General features: G+C 36.6%; 1 protein-coding gene across 3 annotated transcripts in view; it reads right to left on the bottom strand.

Annotated features, from left to right (window-relative positions):
* LOC100876289 (uncharacterized) overlaps nt 1-18,499 on the bottom strand; it is a 305,268-nt gene that overhangs the window by 39,262 nt on the left and 247,507 nt on the right. For all 3 annotated transcript variants that reach the window (XM_076531903.1, XM_076531902.1, XM_076531904.1), the window contains one exon: nt 15,097-15,252. In XM_076531903.1, the coding sequence (XP_076388018.1) occupies nt 15,097-15,252 (156 nt within the window). The remainder of the gene's footprint in view (nt 1-15,096; nt 15,253-18,499) is intronic.

Here is an 18,499-nt window from a genome sequence, read left to right as displayed (position 1 = left end):
TTATTCTATTCTGACTTCGACTACCCGGCGACCAATTAAATATTCCATTAAGAATTTTACTGTTTGATTTAATACGACACGGGAACACATTTTATGCGTCTCGTATTTAAGCACGAGTATCTTATATTTAAGCATCAAGCTTAATTTATTTATTGATGACATAAGTCTTCTCAAGAATGTGGAGACTGCTGGAGTTTGTGTGAGTGTCAAACATCTTCAAATTAAATTTGCAGTTGTAATAAAAGAAATATTTTTGTATTTTGGTTGCGAATGTGAAGTCGTATTTCTGGAACTTGATATAGCTGAATACCGATGCACTTATGTCTCCTTGCGTTCTGATATCCTTATACTTCAATATCCTTATACTTTGATATCCTTAACTTCGATATCCTTATATTCTGATATCCTTGTATTCTGATATCTTAACATCTCGATGTCTACACATTCTCCTACATCCTGAACTCTCTACATTTTGATTTCTTTACATTCTAATGTTTCTACATTGCGATATCCTTATGCACCACTAGTTCTTGGACCCAACATTTCCTAATATCTTTGATATCGCCACATTATGAGGTTCCTATGTCCCGATATACCTACGTTTCGATATACTACATCCTTAAATACTTATGTGCTGGTACACCTATGTCTAGGTATACCTATGTCTCGATATTCCTAAATCTTCATATTCCTACATCCAGATATATCTATATGTCGATGTACCTATGTGTCGATATATCTACGTCTCCATATCCCTAAACCATCATACTCCTACATCCAGATATATCTATATGTCGATGTACCTATGATTCGATATATCTACGTCTCCATATTTCTAAACCCCCATATTCCTACATCTAGGTATATCTATACGTTGATGTACCTATGTTCCGATATATCTACGACCTGATATCCCTAAACCCCAATATTCCTACGTCCAGATATATCTATATATCGATGTACCTACGTTCCAATATATCTACGTCTTCATATTCCTAAACCCCCATATTCCTATATCCAGATATATCTATATGTCGATGTACCTATGTTCCGATATATCTACGACCTGATATTCCTAAACCCCAATATTCCTACGTCCAGATATATCTATATATCGATGTACCTACGTTCCAATATATCTACGTCTTCATATTCCTAAACCCCCATATTCCTACATCCAGATATATCTATATGTCGATGTACCTACATACGTGTCGATATACCTATGTCCCGATAGCCCTAGACCACAATATTCCTGAGTTCCCGTATTCCTAGACCCCAATATTCCTTCATCCCGATATCTCTACGCTCAGATATCCTTAGACCCCGATATCCCTATGCCCCAATATCCCTACGCCCCGATATTCCTATATCCCGATATCCCTACGCCCCGATATTCCTACATCCTGATATCCCTACGCCCCGACATCCCTAGACCCCAATATTCCTACGTTTCGATATCTCTACACCTCGATATCCCTACGCCCCGATATTCCTATATCCCGATATCCCTACGCCCCGATATTCCTACATCCTGATATCCCTACGCCCCGACATCCCTAGACCCCAATATTCCTACGTTTCGATATCTCTACACCTCGATATCCCTATGCCCCGATATCCCTATGCTCCAATATCCCTACGCCCCGATATCCCTAGATCCCAATATTTCTACGTTCCGATATCTCTACACCCCGATATCCCTACGCCCCGATATCCCCACGCTCCGATATCCCCGCGCTCCGATATCCCTACGCCCCGATATTCCTACGCCCCGATATTCCTACGCCCCGATATTCCTACGCCCAGATATTCCTACGTCCAGATATTCCTACGCCCCGATATTCCTACATCCTGATATCCCTGCATCCCGATATCCCTGCATCCCGATATCCCTGCATCCCGATATCTCTATGTCCTGATATCCCTACGCCCGATATCCCTAGGCCCCAATATTCCTACGTCCCGATATCTCTACACCCCAATATTCCCACATGCCGATATCTCTACACCCCAATATCCCTACCTTCCAATATCTCAACACCCCCATCCTAATATCCTTAACTTATCAAAATTAAAGAACACCCGAAAACCCTAAACCTTGAATACGTCAGTCAAATATATTCAATACCATAGAAACGTCAGAAGTAATGAAGAACCTTAAGTGTCCAGTCTAATGTAAAGTTGATGGAACACGTACAATATTGAAATCGAGGAAAGTGTTCATTAACCGCAGAAAGTTCGAAGACCTCAAAAAAAGAATCGCGCGAAAGATGGACGTAAAAGGGGAACATAATTTCGCTGATAACCGAAAGTGGTTATCTAGACGTACCGGACGGTACGAAGCTACTGGTGTAGTTCATTGTCCTTTTGTCAGTTCGACCACACACGCATACCGCCACTTACCGGCGTCAAGCAACGTTTACAAAGGCGTAATTGTGATTTCTATCTATGCGCTCCGTGCATCTATCGCCAAGTGCAATAATAACGAACGTTGCTTCGCAATTGCACTTCCCGATCGACGGGCATATCTCTATCGAGTTAGAAAGTCTTGATCGTTTTCGAGATTAATAAAGGAGAACCTTGATGAACCATCAATCCAACGAATTGCTAGACGCAATCTCTGTGGGAACGTATCTTTTTATAGATAACGCTAATAGATTTCATTAGGATTACGGTTGATCTGAGGTCTATTTATTCGGTATACTTCATTATCGGATTATACATAGATATTGTACGTAAATTGTCATCTTGATCGTTTATAGCAGTAATAGTCATTATATAGAATAATTTTTATATTTTGACATATTGTTATATTTTAACAAATGTCACATTTTATTATTCTTCCAAAAGTAACAATGATATCAAAAATATCTCTTGTCTCCTCTACAAATAATTTTTTGTTTCATTCTTTTTGATAGTCAATTTTCCCAAATAAATTTATAAACTACTTGTTTATTTCTTACTACAATTTGCGTGTTCAAAAATGCATCCCGAAATTGGTGCACGCTCACATAACAAAGAGTAGAGAATGAAAATTTGAATATTTCAAGTACGCAAATTGTAGGTCTAGTAAACTCGTAGAATTTTCTCACATAAAATGCGAACAATGCAAGCAATTCCGTTCATGAATGGAATTACGAAATTACGTTTCTCAATGTTTTAAAAGAATGCACAATACACGCAACGCGAAGATAAATAATCAAAGTTACACAATCGATCGGAGTTTAAATACCGAATACCCAGGTGTCTCATTATCGAGCAATAAAGTCATTGGCGATTCTTTAATTTGAGCGGAACACAATAGAATGACGGCTTCATTATCATTCACGTGAGGATATGTTCACGGTGATTTCAAGAAGTCTATTCATGTACGGACTGAGAGACACGAGTCGAAAGAATAGCGTAAATCGACTCGATATAATGCATGTTCGAACTCGATGGTGTTCTAAATCGATGACCTTTCAAATATCGAATCCCGTTTTAGTGAATCATGGACGAGTGACACACACGATATTGTTCTTCCGCCTTCGTGTCTTGTAATTACATTCTTTTTTGATTACGGCCTTCGAGGAATTTCTTTTCACGGATTGAATCACGATTTTAGGAAGATTGGACACCGTTAGATGATGTTTATTGCGTAACTGTCTTCAGATACGATGATACGTCAGCGATAAGTTATCAACATTTAACAAAGCATCAAATTTATCTAGTTTCGCTTCGTGCATTGAATTTCATTTTTATTAACGGTGTTTGTCGAGACAGGTAGTCGAGACAGCGATGTTCAAATAACAGTTATGACATCTCGACGAAATTAATTTATATTGCAAAGGAAAATTTTATGTATTGAGTTTATTAGCTTTTAACTTTTTTATGCTGTTCGATCATATGTACTGTGTTTTATAATACATGTGAGTGTAACTGTAAGATATTCTTGTATTTGTAATTTCTGAGCAAAACTTCTGTACCTGACCTTACAGAAATTAAATAAGGGTTACATCTTCTGTTACACCACAGTAAACATTGTATTAATTCCATTGAATCGAATTAGTATTTGCTACAGTTTGCGTTCAAGTTTGATTCAGTAACAGATTTTCTGCTGTACTGTTGCGCAACGAATACCAGTAATTCTATTTTACAGATTTCTAATGCTAATCCGCGGGGTTTCGTCACGTGTGCAAGAATCGAGTTCAAGGATTTGCAAGCTATAAAATTTCCAATTAGCAACAATATTGAAACATAACCTAAAATTCACACAATTCATGACTGCCTTCAACCTTTATATAATACTTATTCTACAAATACACAAGATGTAAACGTATCTCAAGATTTAAATATTGTCTCAAAATATACAAGATGTGTTCAAGTATTTCGCAGTTATGTCACAGAAATGTACAAATATTTACACACGAAGTTCACAGTTACATTAAAAATTAAAATTTAGAATATTTCACACTTATGAACTCCACAAATGTTTACACAAATAATATTATTAAATTTTACGAACGTGATGTGCAGCAACGTTTTCCATCCGATCTCACAGCGCACGTCGTTTCTGACTGATAAAACAAAAAATGTCGCTCGTATGCATCGGGTCTAAGTAGATGAAGAAAAAGAAGAAGAAGAAGGGGATAATAATGAGACATGAAATTAAAATTAAGCGTTAGGTCGAGTCTGCAGGTGGTCTCGAAGTTCGTCGTCGCGTAACTCTTGGTTTGAGTACGCGGTCTTATAATCGAACGAACAAATGGATATCTCCATTAGCATAGATATAAGCGCACCCGAGAGACCCACATATGCACGAGCGCATAAAGTCAAAGTGCGTATGGAGATAACGGTAAATCGGTGTGGCACGGCGCGGCACGTACGCGGAGGCCACATCGTATAGATGTACATGTACGTACACGGGTGTAGGTGAAGAGAAAACGCCTGTGTGAGCTATGGTTTCCACAGAGGACCTCCAGGGACCCGGTCAATACACACGACAAATGGCTAATCAACGCAACGGTTCACCTGGCCGTGATTTTCAGACGTTGCCTCAGGACCTGTCTATTCGACTGTGTGGTCACTACTGATGGGACTAACTTTGCGTTCGAGACTGTTTTTATTACTTATCATAGTTTTTGCAACTTATAATTCACAAATTTTACTCGGATGTAAGTCTCACTGATTGTATTTATGGCATTCGAGGTGGTTTTGACCATCAGAATTTACACATGTTGATCTTGAAACATATACTGTAGAGTAGAGGAAATAATGTAGAGGAAATGGACCCTTATGTGCAAGAACATATGACTGATTAATTTATAGATTTCCAAGTTTGAAAACCTTATAGATCTTCAGACTTCTGGAATTCTAAAATGAACACATTTTTAATTCCTGACTATCTAAATTCTTTAATCAGCAGGTTTTTAAGTCATTCCTAAACTTTTACAATTGCACAAATCAATAAAACCCAATTATAAGTACCAATAATTCTACAAAGTTTCTGTATTTTTATAATTCTACATAGTGAATTTCTAAATTCTAAATCTCTATATTCTAGATGTTTAAGTAGGAAAAGAGTTTGTTCAATAAAGTGCGTTCGCGAGTTACTCGAACCCATCACTACCGCCAGCACATTTCACTACTCATTGGTTCCACGTGTAATTGACTCACTTGTACGCGTCTTTTAGTACATGTGACACGTTTGTGATACTGACGGCATGGCAGAGGTTTTAAGGGGAAATTTCTAATGTGCACAATTAACCTTAAAACCGAGTTGTCCCCTGGGCGACATAACTGACACGTTATCTTTTAGGAAACTAGCGTTCCCAGAGGAGAACTTAATTGAAGATACATAGTACGCTTATATTTGCAATTTAGAAATCATAACTGATTCATAATAAATATCATACATAAATATTTATAAATCATATTTATGTATGATTTATAAAGCATATGTATAAATATTTAGTACATGCACAATTATATGCCTATAAATATTTACTACCATAATATTTCACCAGCAATAAATCTTTCTGATAAGATACGACTACAAATTTCAATGGTTGTGTACAAGTCATCGCACTTAACTATAACATCTAAATTCCCATCGCTATTAAAACTATTCCATTAAGAATAACTGAATGCTTATATTTCGTTTAAGGAGATAAAAGAACATTCTAAGGACGTGAATTTCAAGGTCACCGTAATTTCACCGTGAAACGTTCGAAGTGGAACACCTTGTACACAGACTGTATACGATCAGTTTAACCTTATCTAGAACAACTGCACGGATTATAATTTGAATTTTCGCGCCATTAACGCGGCTCGTTACACGCTATCAATTAATTAATTAACTGGAGCATAATGGAGTATCACGATCCTTCCCGAGTTATTAACGGATTCCAGACTTTGAGAAGATAAAGAAATCCAATTCACGAGTCCTACACCCCTGAGATCCTCGAGACAAAGAGGAAAAGTTCGAACCATTAAACAGCCACGCGTTCTAACTTTCTATGCCGGTATTATACTTTCATATGAACGACTTTTTATACCAGCACGCGTATTTTTTGATGCACTACTTGACGCGACAGTTCGCTTATGTACAACCATTTTACAAAGATCGTCCAAGTCTAATTAACCAACTTGATTGATGCCCACGATATCCGCCGCGTAAGGATTAATTGCGAGACATTCTTCGTCGTATAAGTCCACGGTAAATGTCTTCGACGAATTACAAGTCGTGATTGCACGCGTCACATGCTTCTTCGTTCGATGAATAAATACGAACGGGTTTTAAATAGCTACGGTTTTATTTTTTTATAATGTCTGTCTTTTTGTACTTTGTTTCTGCTGAGTGAAAAGTTAATTCTTTACGTGGTTATTTTTAGAGATTTTTGAAAATGAATTGTGGGTACATATTTGGTAGTCTTGAATTTACAAGTTTTTGTAATATTAAATTCCTAAATTTTCGAGTTCTCTGATCTCTAAACTACTCACCCCAATTCCTATATTTCCAAATTTCTACACATTCAAATTTCCACGCTCTCAAATTTCCAAGCCCTTAAATTTTTATACTCCCAAATTTCCACGCTCTCAAATTTCCAAGCCCCCAAATTTCCACGCTCCCAAATTTTGCAAGCCCCCAAATTTTGCAAGCCCCCAAATTTCCACGCTCTCAAATTTCCAAGCCCTCAAATTTTCACATCCCCAAATTTCCAAGCTCCCAAATTTTTACACCCCCAAATTTCCACGCTCCCAAATTTTGCAAGCCCCCAAATTTCGACGTCCCCAAATTTCCACGCTCCCAAATTTCTACGCTTCCCAAATTTCTACGCGCCCAAATTTTGCAAGCCCCCAAATTTCCACGCTCTTAAATTTTGCAAGCCCCCAAATTTCCACGCTCCCAAGTTTTGCAAGCCCTCAAATTTCCACGCTCCCAAATTTTGCAAGTCCCCAAATTTTGACGTCCCCAAATTTCCACGCTCCAAAATTTCTACGCGCCCAAATTTTGCAAGCCCCTAAATTTCCACGCACCCAAATTTCCACGCTCCCAAATTTCTACGCGCCCAAATTTTGCAAGCCACCAAATGTCCACGCTCCCAAATCTCTATATCCTCAAATTTCTACACTTCCAAATTCCAAAATTTCCAAATTTCCACATCTCCAAATTCCTACGCACCCAAATTCCTACATCCTTAAATCCCTAAATTTCCAAATTTTCATCCTCTCCAATTCCTGCACCCCCAAATTCCTACATCCCCAAATCCTTAAATTTTCAAATTTCCACCCTCCCCAATTTCTGCACACCCAAATCGCACCCTCCCCAAACCCCTACACTGCCAAATTCCTACATCTCCCTATCTCCCCAAAGTTCCCTCCGTCCAAATCTCCACACTCCCCAAATTCTTAAATGAATTCACTTATTTTCAAAGTCTTTCAAAAACGATTCAACTCTCCTCATATTTGACAGTCCACAGCAATTAACAGTTTCTGGGCGTATATGTCGTTGTCCAGGAAAAAGGTTAGCCAGCGTGTATTGTCCGGCGTAATGTTACTTTTACCTGGGATTGTTAACATCGGGCCAGGTAGCATATTTATGCTATCGCGAAATCCGAGATACAATGCCGGACGATCGAGTTACAGTGCCAGCACGTTTATGGTTTATGCGAAGCCTTCTTATGGCTGCATGACGCTCGTGACACACTGCGTAGAACACAACAAGTCTATTAATACGTTCAGCGTCGAACTTGCATGCATATTTCATGCTGCAGTGAAATTTTCAGACCTATAACTGTCCATTTATATGGAGACAATTTTATGGTGGAAGCATTTGTGACAATTCTATTAAATCTATGGTGACATAACGAAGACTTTTAAATCGAGTGAAATTTATTTATTTTACACAGATTATTTCACTAATTTTTCAAAATTTATTAATCTTTAAAATTGCATCCTATATCTATTTTTGTCATGATTGTAAATTTACAGTGACTGTAAATTTATTGTACGAGAAATATAAGCTTGACTTATGTGACGTTTTATGTCTATATTCAGATATGTGTAAAATAACGATTAGAATTTCTATAAGCACTTTTTTCGAAAGTTTATGAAGTTATGAATCTTTTTCGACATTTCGATATGCAACAAGCCACCGGGTGATATAACAACGGCGGCCGAATCCACGTAACGTTTTTGCCGACAAAACGAGGAAAAAGAAAGGGTGATCGATCGTGAACTGACGCGAGATTAATTCGAGCCACTTGCGGAATTTTTGTGTTCGATTGGAAACTCGGGAATCGTGAAAGAAACTCATCTCGCAACTCATCCTTCATGACAAGGAGCGTATTATGCAATGACAAATGGTTCGTTTCACGTGTCAATGGACGATTATTTCTCCAGGGTCGTCGGTTTCAATCCCGGGATACAGGATTTAATTGGTTTTACTGTGCCAATTACGTTTCATCGACATAGGTAGCATTGGATAATTTATGAGACGTTTGGGATTTCAGGGCACCGTTTATTACAATTAATACAGTACATATTGCGTCAGGCTGCGTTCTCACATTCCTGATAAACGCGTCTACAATGTTATATTGCTATTGAGGACTTTAGCAGATAGATAATCCAAACGTTGCACTAACATTGCATTAATAAATAATGTTCAATGTAACCTAATTTTAAATGAGTTTGTTATTGCTTTGCCTCAGTAAATAAGTAATAATGTGGTTTAACATTGTTTAATAAAAATTAATTTAGCTGAACATGACATGATATTCTACTCTAATGTAACCTAACTATACTTGATACAGATAAATGTACCTTAACTCTGTTTAATAAAGCTTAATTCAACATAATCTATTGTGATATCCTATTCTAATTTAACCTAACCTCAATTGAAGAAGCTTAATGTACCCTAACTTTGTTTAATAAAGCTAAATTCAATCTAATCTATTGTGATATCCTTTTATATTTTAACCTAACTTCAATTGAGGAAGCTTAATGTACCCTAACCTTGTTTAATAAAGCTTAATTCAGTCTAACCTATTGGGATAATCTATTCTAATTAAACCTAACCTTAATCGAGAAACCTTAATGAGACCTAACCTTGTTTAATAAACCTTCATCTAATCTAACCTTTGTGACATTCTAGTCTAATCTAACCTAACCTCAATTGAGAAGGCTTAATGTAACCTAACCCTGTTTAATAAAGTTTAATCTAACCTAACCTTTCTGACATTCTCCTCTAATCTAACCTAACCTCAATTGAGAAGGCTTAATGTAACCTAACCCTGTTTAATAAAGTTTAATCTAACCTAACCTTTCTGACATTCTCCTCTAATCTAACCTAACCTCAATTGAGAAGGCTTAATGTGACCTAACCCTATGTAACAAAGCTTAATCTAACCTAAACTTTCTGACATTCTACTCTAATCTAACCTAACCTCAATTCAGAAACCTTAATGTAACCTAACCCTATGTAACAAAGCTTAATCTAACCTAACCTTTCTGACATTCTACTCTAATCTAACCTAACCTCAATTCAGGAAGCTTTAAGAAAATTTTCATCACAGAAATGTAAATGATTCCTGCTAAAATTAATGGCAAACATTTTTATCCGAACATATCTATTTATAGTACCATAAAATTTTTAATTGATAATTAAAGATAAAAGTAAATAGATTACGAAGGTATGTCAGTTTTACGCCGACATTAACCGATTTTATACCCACTTATTACCATGTATCTCTGTTAACCGCAGTGGTTATTAAATCCTTTCATAGATACCGGAGAAACCATTAGGTTTCTCATATTTAAATTTATCACATGTCCTTACTGTCCTGTTAGATATTTTTTTAAATCACAGAACAGTTGCAGGTTCTTTGACCCAGTTACACAGAGTACGTAACATGTCAAAAGCAAATACACAAATACCACGCGAACATTTACAGGTGATTATTTTAAACCTTTTACACAATTCACGTTTGAAATCTGTGCAGAATTTCTCTTTTTATATTTGTTTCCTTTTTGCCCCTGTTTGTTCTTTTTATTCGCGGTTTTGTGCAATTAACCAGAGAATGAAATAATCAGCGAAATGAAATAACAGAGAATAAAACGAAATAATACTCGATGAAATGCATTGTGTACAGTAACGATTTTATTGCGAATAAAAAAGAGTAATCGAGAAGTTCAACGGCCCGTGCATTTATCGAAAGACATCTTCCGCCTAATGAAGAAAATGTGCTTGCCAAGTTACAAGATATCTCTCGGTTTTGAACTAAACTGTCTGCTGAATTGAAGGTAATTCTACCTGGATGTTTCGTTGTGTTCGAAAGTCTCTTGTGTAATCTCTCTCAAGGAAAGAACCACCAAAGAAATGAACAAAGAGGTGCATAACGAAAACGAGCAGAACGCTGAATGTGGAATCTGTTGAGTGCAGCAGAACATTACAGTAAAAGGGGGCAGTAAAAGCCTCCAGCATCTCGTTAATTCTAGAATTTTCAATTAAAAGAAGTACTTCCTACGACGCCTGTAATTTTTCTATGATTTTAATAACGTACGCTGGACGTAACGTTTGCAAACAGCCCTTAACATCTCATTAAGAAATAAAGATATAATTACGTTAATCTGTTCAGTCCGCGAGAAAACGAGTCGCTCTCGTTAACATCTTTTGCGTGACGATAAACTCCCTTCTTAATATTTTCATGTCACGCGTTTATAAATTTATGCACCCTCGATTTTTTCATTTTTAAATTATTTTACATTTCTTAATTGCTCAATTTTTCAATTTTCTAACTTTTCAGTTTTCAATTGTTAGGTTCTTCAGTTTTTTAATTTTTCAACGTTCCCAGTTTTCAATTCTTCGAGTTTTCAGTTCTTTAATTATTCAATTCTTCAAGTTTTCAATTTGTCAATTATTCAATTTTTTCAATTTCCAATTTTTCTAGTTTCTAATTATTCAAATTTTCAATTCTTCAATTCTCGAACTTTCCAAATTTTCAATTCTTTAATTATTCAATTCCTCAAGTTTTTAATTCTTCAATTATTTAATTTTCCCAATGTCCAATTCTTCAATTATTCAACTCTTCCAATTTCCAATTCTTCAATTATTCAATTCTCCCCAATTTCCAATTCTTCAAGTTTTCAATTCTTCAAGTTCTCAATTCTTCAATTATTCAATTCTCCTAATTTCCAATTCTTCAAGTTTTCAATTCTACAAGTTCTCTATTCTTCAAGTATTTAATTCTGCAAGTTTTCAATTCTCCCAGTATTCAATTCTTCAAGTATTCAATTCTTCAAGTATTCAATTCTTCAATTCTTCAATTCTTCAATTCTTCAATTCTTCAATTCTTCAATTCTTCAATTCTTCAATTATCCAATTCTTCCAATTTTCAATTTTTTCCAGTCTCCAATTTTTCAATTCACCATTTCTTTAGCTCTTCCAACCAGCTATTGTAAGCTTTCAAATATTCAAATACAGAAGTGTGCCAATTTTCAACTCGACCAATACCAAAATTCGGAAGGTCATAAATGAAATTTAATCGAACATTTCTCGTGGCAATGAGATTCGCCACGTGTAAATTAAATTATGCAATGTCCGAAGGAAGAAACTGTTCGGACTTCCTGTTTGATTCATCGCGCGCCCTTGATTTACTCTAAGTAAATGCACATAGTTTCGCGTATGCGATTATGATCGACAGGTAGAACAGCACAAAGTAAAATATAGAGTGGTTTCTATCGAGCTTGGAAAGTTTGGAAAGCGAACGCATCGATCACGTTTATCCAGTCCTGCAGCTGTACGATCCGTGAAAGGGACACGGGAGACCCGATGGACCCGAACAAATCAAATGAAAAATTCTCTTTTATTTCGTGAAATCGCGCACCGTGCCTTCTGGAACGTCGAATTGTACGCGTCTAGTCGTACACCGGCGAGCGTAGAAAGCGCATAAATATTTATGCCAGTTTCATTCGCAAAACTGATGGATACGGATTAGCTGAGTAAAAGTGGCGGCTATTCTTCAATTCGAGAATTATGGAAGTCTCAAACATTTGAATACGATATGGAACAAGTTTTCAACTTTTCAATTATTCAATTCTTCAAGTTTTAAATTCTTCAAGTATTCAATTCTTCAGTTATTCAATTCTTCAATTATTAAATTCTCCAAGTTTTCAATGTCTCAATTATTCAATTTTTCAAGTTTTCAATTCTTCAATTATTCAATTCTCTCAATTTTCAATTTTTCCAGTTTTCAATTTTTCAATTCACCATTTCTTTAGTTCTTGAAAGTAGCTATAGCGAGTTTACAAATTCTCAATTCGACCAGTTCCAAAATTATGAACATCTCAAATATTCGAATACTATATTATACAATTTCCACCTCAAAGTTCTGTAAAATAATTGACCGAACCTTGATCAATACCTCGTTCAATATCACGTAATTAAAATGGTGACAAGAAAGCGTTCCAATACTTCCTGATCGATATGTACCTGGATAAATCAGGCTGAAAGAGTTAAGCCCGGCAGCAAGGACAGCCACAGCATAAGTGCATTTTATATTCCACGTTATAGCAGCTTAGCACAGGATACTAGCAAAGTATCTTTGATCGTTTACATAAGTGCACTTCGCGAGTTGGTTACAAGATCGCGAATAGACAAAAGGGAATCGCATGACGGAGCAGTCCGACATCTCAAGGCGACAGCTTTCCGATTAAATCCTCCTTTACCTCTCTTATTTGCTAATCGGTGCAATCTGTGGTGAGTTACGCGGGATCTTATCGTGGTGTATTGATGATATTATGAGGTGTCGCGGCGCCGGAATTATAACGCGTTGGTAGTTTTACGCATCAAAAACTCTACGCGTTGAAATATCGACGCGTAGAAATTACAACGCGCCGAAATTACAACCCGTCAATATTACAACGCATCGAAAACTCTACGCGTCCATATTTCAACGCGTCGAAATTACAATGCATCGAAATCACAACGCCCCGAAATTACAACGCATCGAAAACTCAATGCGTCGAAATTACAACGCGTCGATATTACAACGCATCGAAAACTCAACGCGTAGAAATCACAACGCACCGAAATTACAACGCATCGAAAACTCAACGCGTAGAAATTACAACGCGCCAAAATTACAATGCGTCGAAATTACAACGCGTCGATATTACAACGCATCGAAAACTCAACGCGTAGAAATCACAACGTGCCGAAATAACAACGCATCGAAAACTCAACGCTTAGAAATCACAACGTGCCGAAATAACAACGCATCGAAAACTCAACACTTAGAAATTACAACGCATTGAAAACTCAACGCGTAGAAATTACAACGCGCCAAAATTACAACGCGTCGAAATTACAACGCACCAAAATTACAACGCGTAGAAATTACAACGCATTGAAAACTCAACGCGTAGAAATTGCAACGCGCCAAAATTGCAACGCGTCGAAATTACAACGCACCGAAATGACAACGCATCGAAATTACAACGCACCGAAATAACAACGCATCGAAAACTCAACGCGTAGAAATTACAACGCATCGAAAACTCAACGCGTAGAAATTACAACGCATCGAAAACTCAACGCGTAGAAATTACAACGCATTGAAAACTCAACGCGTAGAAATTACAACGCACCGAAATTACAACGCATCGAAATTACAACGCGTCGATATTACAACGCATCGAAAACTCAACGCGTAGAAATCACAACGCGTAAAGATACTTTTCACATTGATTCCACTACACGGTATCGACGGATGAAATTGAGTGATTCGATGTAATTAAAAATAATATTTCTCCTGTATATGTATTATAGATTGATCGATGGATTTTCTTTTTGGGGACGAGGGTATGAAACAACGTATTTACGAATTTCTTAATTATAGTTACATGAAAGGTGACGCATTTTGGAGTCAGTGTTGAAACTGACGTTATTAACGTTCAGATCGATCGAAAGTGGTCGAACCTCTTCGACCTGTTCCAATTTTTTAACAGCAGACGTTCGAAGTCAAGGCGAGTTACTCAATTCTGTGCATGGCAACGAGATCGATCGAGGGTAATTATGTCCTGAACCTTGTATCACCTTGTACATGCTACTGAATACTTTTAAGAATTTAAAGGAATTGGAAGAATTTCTTTGGTGAAGATACCGGAGTCAGAATTTTATTACTTTCGTTGCGGCTGTCAGATAGTTGGCATACAGATAAATGATCACTAATATGAAACTTGTTATTTTTGTATATAGGAAGAAACTGATATTTTTATGTTAATGGAAAATGATTTTGTTAATTATAAGTTTGAGTGTAAGTTGGTTATTTTAGATTTAGGTGAACTAATCTTTTGAGATATTAATTTATAATTGTTGGACCAAGATCGATTTAAGTTCAATTTAATCCTACGTAAGTTTAAAAATTCTAAAATTGTTGAACTTTACAAATTCCTGAATTTCCAAAAGTCCTACATTTTCAGTGTAGTTACACTTTCTATAAATTCAAACAAAATGTTTAACTTTCTAAGATATTCGAATGAAGTATCGAGATTTGTGACCCTACCGGTTTGGAAATAGTAAAACGATTGAAGGTATAGAAAATTTTCACTTACCTCCTGGGATACGGGATTGTTCTTGTTCCTGCTGGTGTTGGATGTATTATTAATGGAGGAGAGCGTGGTGAGGGTTGCAGTGCCAATACCGCCGACCGTTTTTCCGCTGACCTTGGTACCAGCACCACCGACATCTTTGTGCAACGTTCCAGGACTCTGAAATGAAATATCGGCCTACGTTAGGACAATGCCGACGGCGAACAATATTTATCTTCGATGATAATGAGGATGCAACCTGGCGTCGTTAAATCTCGGATGAAATACGAGACCGGACGAACAATTAATGGGGCGTCTCTTATTTAAGAAAGAAGACCTAACAAATGGTTTCTCGGGGAAACGTGGGCTTCGGGAACTGACACACTTATAGAAACAATGTTTAGAAACTTTATTATACATTCTGTGGGTCATATAGTTCCAATTTTAACATTTTAACATCTTTAGATTTCTACATTCCCAAATTTCTATATTATCAAATTTTTAAATTTACACATTCTTAAATTTACAAATTTCTACGCACCCCAATTCCTAAATTTTCAAATTTCTACGCACCCCAATTCCTAAATTTCCAAATTCTCAAATTTCCAAATTTCTACGCACCCCAATTCCTTAATTTCCAAATTCTCACATTCCTAAATTTCTACGCACCCCAATTCCTAAATTTTCAAATTCTCACATCCCCAAATTTCTACGCACCCCAATTCCTAAATTTTCAAATTCTCACATCCCCAAATTTCTACGCACCCCAATTCCTCAATTTCCAGATCTCTACACCCCCAAATTTTCACACTCCCAATTTCCAAATTTTCCCAATCCCCAAATTCCCAAATTCCCAACTCCCAACTCTACGCTTTGCAACTCCCCAAACACCCCAAAACCCCCCACTTCTCTCAATTCGCTTATTTACGTACCCACCCATTTCTCCTTCCGTTATCATATCAACGTGTGACCTCTCATATGCAAAGTGATACGCATATAAGTTCGATGTCGCATCCGCGCACGTGTGTGTTATATACGTCAACGGGATACGCGCGCAGCATCCGAAACCGCCCACGCGTCATCTTCTTTGTCTCCTATTACTAAATCGCTCGTTTAGTACGCCGCGATAAGACGCAAATGAGACGGCGTATAAATTAGAGAAGCCCTTAATTAACAAGAACAAGCATCTGCTCGCGTGATCCGTGCGCGTGTTAATTGACACACGGTGAATGAACCACGTAAATGTCAGACGGGGCTTACGTTCGGTGAATGAAACGGTGTAGGAGGTGCATACAGGCGGAAATGTGGGATGAGATTGAAACCCGGATAAATAGATATCCGATCTTTCCTTTCAAACATATATTTACGCAAATTTTCTTTGATTTTATCGTTCCATCTGTGTACTCGTTTTTGTTCAAACATTTATCACTTCAATGCAAATATGAGGATAAATGCTTTTCATTCATTGTGAGCTGCGAGCAAATTGTGAGCTGAATTTGGGTGAGTGAGTTGAAGGTTATGGTAGTTGCAGAGAGGTTATGTTCGTTATTTAAATCTATTTGGGTAGGTTAGGTTGTAAGTGAGGAGAGATATATACTTTTGATTGATGAAATTGTGAGTTGAAGTTGGGTAGGTAGGTTATGGTAGTTTCACAGAGGTTATGTTCTGTATTAAAATTGATTAGGTCAAGTTAGGTTATTAGTAAGCAAGGATATATACTTGTGATTCGTGAAATTGTGAGGTGAAGTTGGGTAGGTAAGTTATGGTAATTTCACAGAGGTTATGTTCTGTATTAAAATCGATTTGGTCAAGTTAGGTTATTAGTAAGCAAAGATATATACGTTTGATTCATGAAATTCGAAGCTGAAGCTGGGTAGGTAGGTTATGGCAGTTTCACAGAGGTTATGTTCTGTATTAAAATCGATTTGGTCAGGTTAGGTTATTAGTAAGCAAAGCTATATATTTTTGATTCATGAAATTCTAAGCTGAAGTTGGCTCGGTAGGTTATGGTACTTTCACAGAGGTTATGTTCTTTATTGAAATCGATTTGGTCAGGTTAGGTTATTAGTAAGCAAGGATATATACTTTTGATTCATGAAATTCTAAGCTGAATTTGGGTAGGTAGGCTATGATAGTTCCACAGAGGTTATGTTCTGTATTAAAATCGATTTGGTCAGGTTAGGTTATTAGTAAGCAAGGATAAATATCTTTGGTTCATGAAGTTGTAAGTTGAAGTTGGATAGGTACGTTATGGTAGCTTCAGAGACGTTATGTTCTTTATTGAAGTCAATTTGATTAAGTTAGGCTATAAAGTTAAGCTAGGTTGCGTTAATAAGAGATATAGTTGGTCCTATCATTCATAGCTGTTAACTGAAATTGTTACATTATGTTAAATTGTTACATTACATTATATTAATTTATTATTAGGTGTGGTTAGATTCCTGAATTACATCAGGTTAACAAAATAAATTTGACATTTAGGTTAAGTTACCAAGTTACGTATTTGTACCTTCGTAGCAATGTTAGGTTACCAAAATTGTCACAAAAGTAACAATGTTAGGTTAAGTTATCGAGCTACATATTTATATCTAGGTAACAATGTTAAGTTACCAAGATTGTTACAAAAGTAACAATGCTAGGTTAAGTTATCAAGCTACATATTTATATCTAGGTAACAATGTTAGGTTACCAAGATTGTTACAAAAGTAACAATGTTAGGTTAAGTTATCAAGCTACATATTTATACCTGGGTAACAATGTTAGGTTACCAAGATTGTTACAAAAGTAACTATGTTAGGCAAAGTTAAACAACATAAGTCAGATCTAAATCTATTCCCATTTGAACTTGAACTTGAATTATGGATGGTTGTATAACAGTACGATAATGAGATCCTCTGTACATGATTTGTGGCGTCGGTGGTATAGCGACTCGTCATAATTCTTATTAAACCGTGTCATATTAGACACGGTCGTTTTCACCTTCTCATCAAGGCGCTAATGAAATTACGGTTGCCGCAGGACGCGACAGGTAAATCATGTGGGACACAATTGAAATTGGGACGAAGGAGAGATGCACTTTCACGTCATAAAACGGCCGATGGAAATTTTCTTGTTTGCCTTCGAAACGAAGAAGTAACGGAATCCTCGGCACCCAAATTCAAATTAACGAGACAACGGATTTATGCCTGCGCGTGGACTGAAATATGTAAACGAACCGACGAACTTCAAGGCATATACTTAAATATAGCATACCGATTGTTTCTTTTTATTTTTATACCTTTTTACAATGTTGTTTATTTTTAACGCTCAAGACTTCTCGTTAATAATGTGATTTATTCAATGGGCTGACAGAACGTGCAATTCTGCAGATAACAAGAAATCTTGAAATAATCACACACATATGTGAAAGTATAATCGTTAGGTCTTT

This window comes from Megachile rotundata, chromosome 5 (assembly GCF_050947335.1).
Source record: "Megachile rotundata isolate GNS110a chromosome 5, iyMegRotu1, whole genome shotgun sequence".
Lineage (NCBI taxonomy): Eukaryota > Metazoa > Arthropoda > Insecta > Hymenoptera > Megachilidae > Megachile > Megachile rotundata.
Note: the sequence above shows the minus strand (reverse complement) of the source record. Positions and strands in the feature narration are given on the sequence as shown.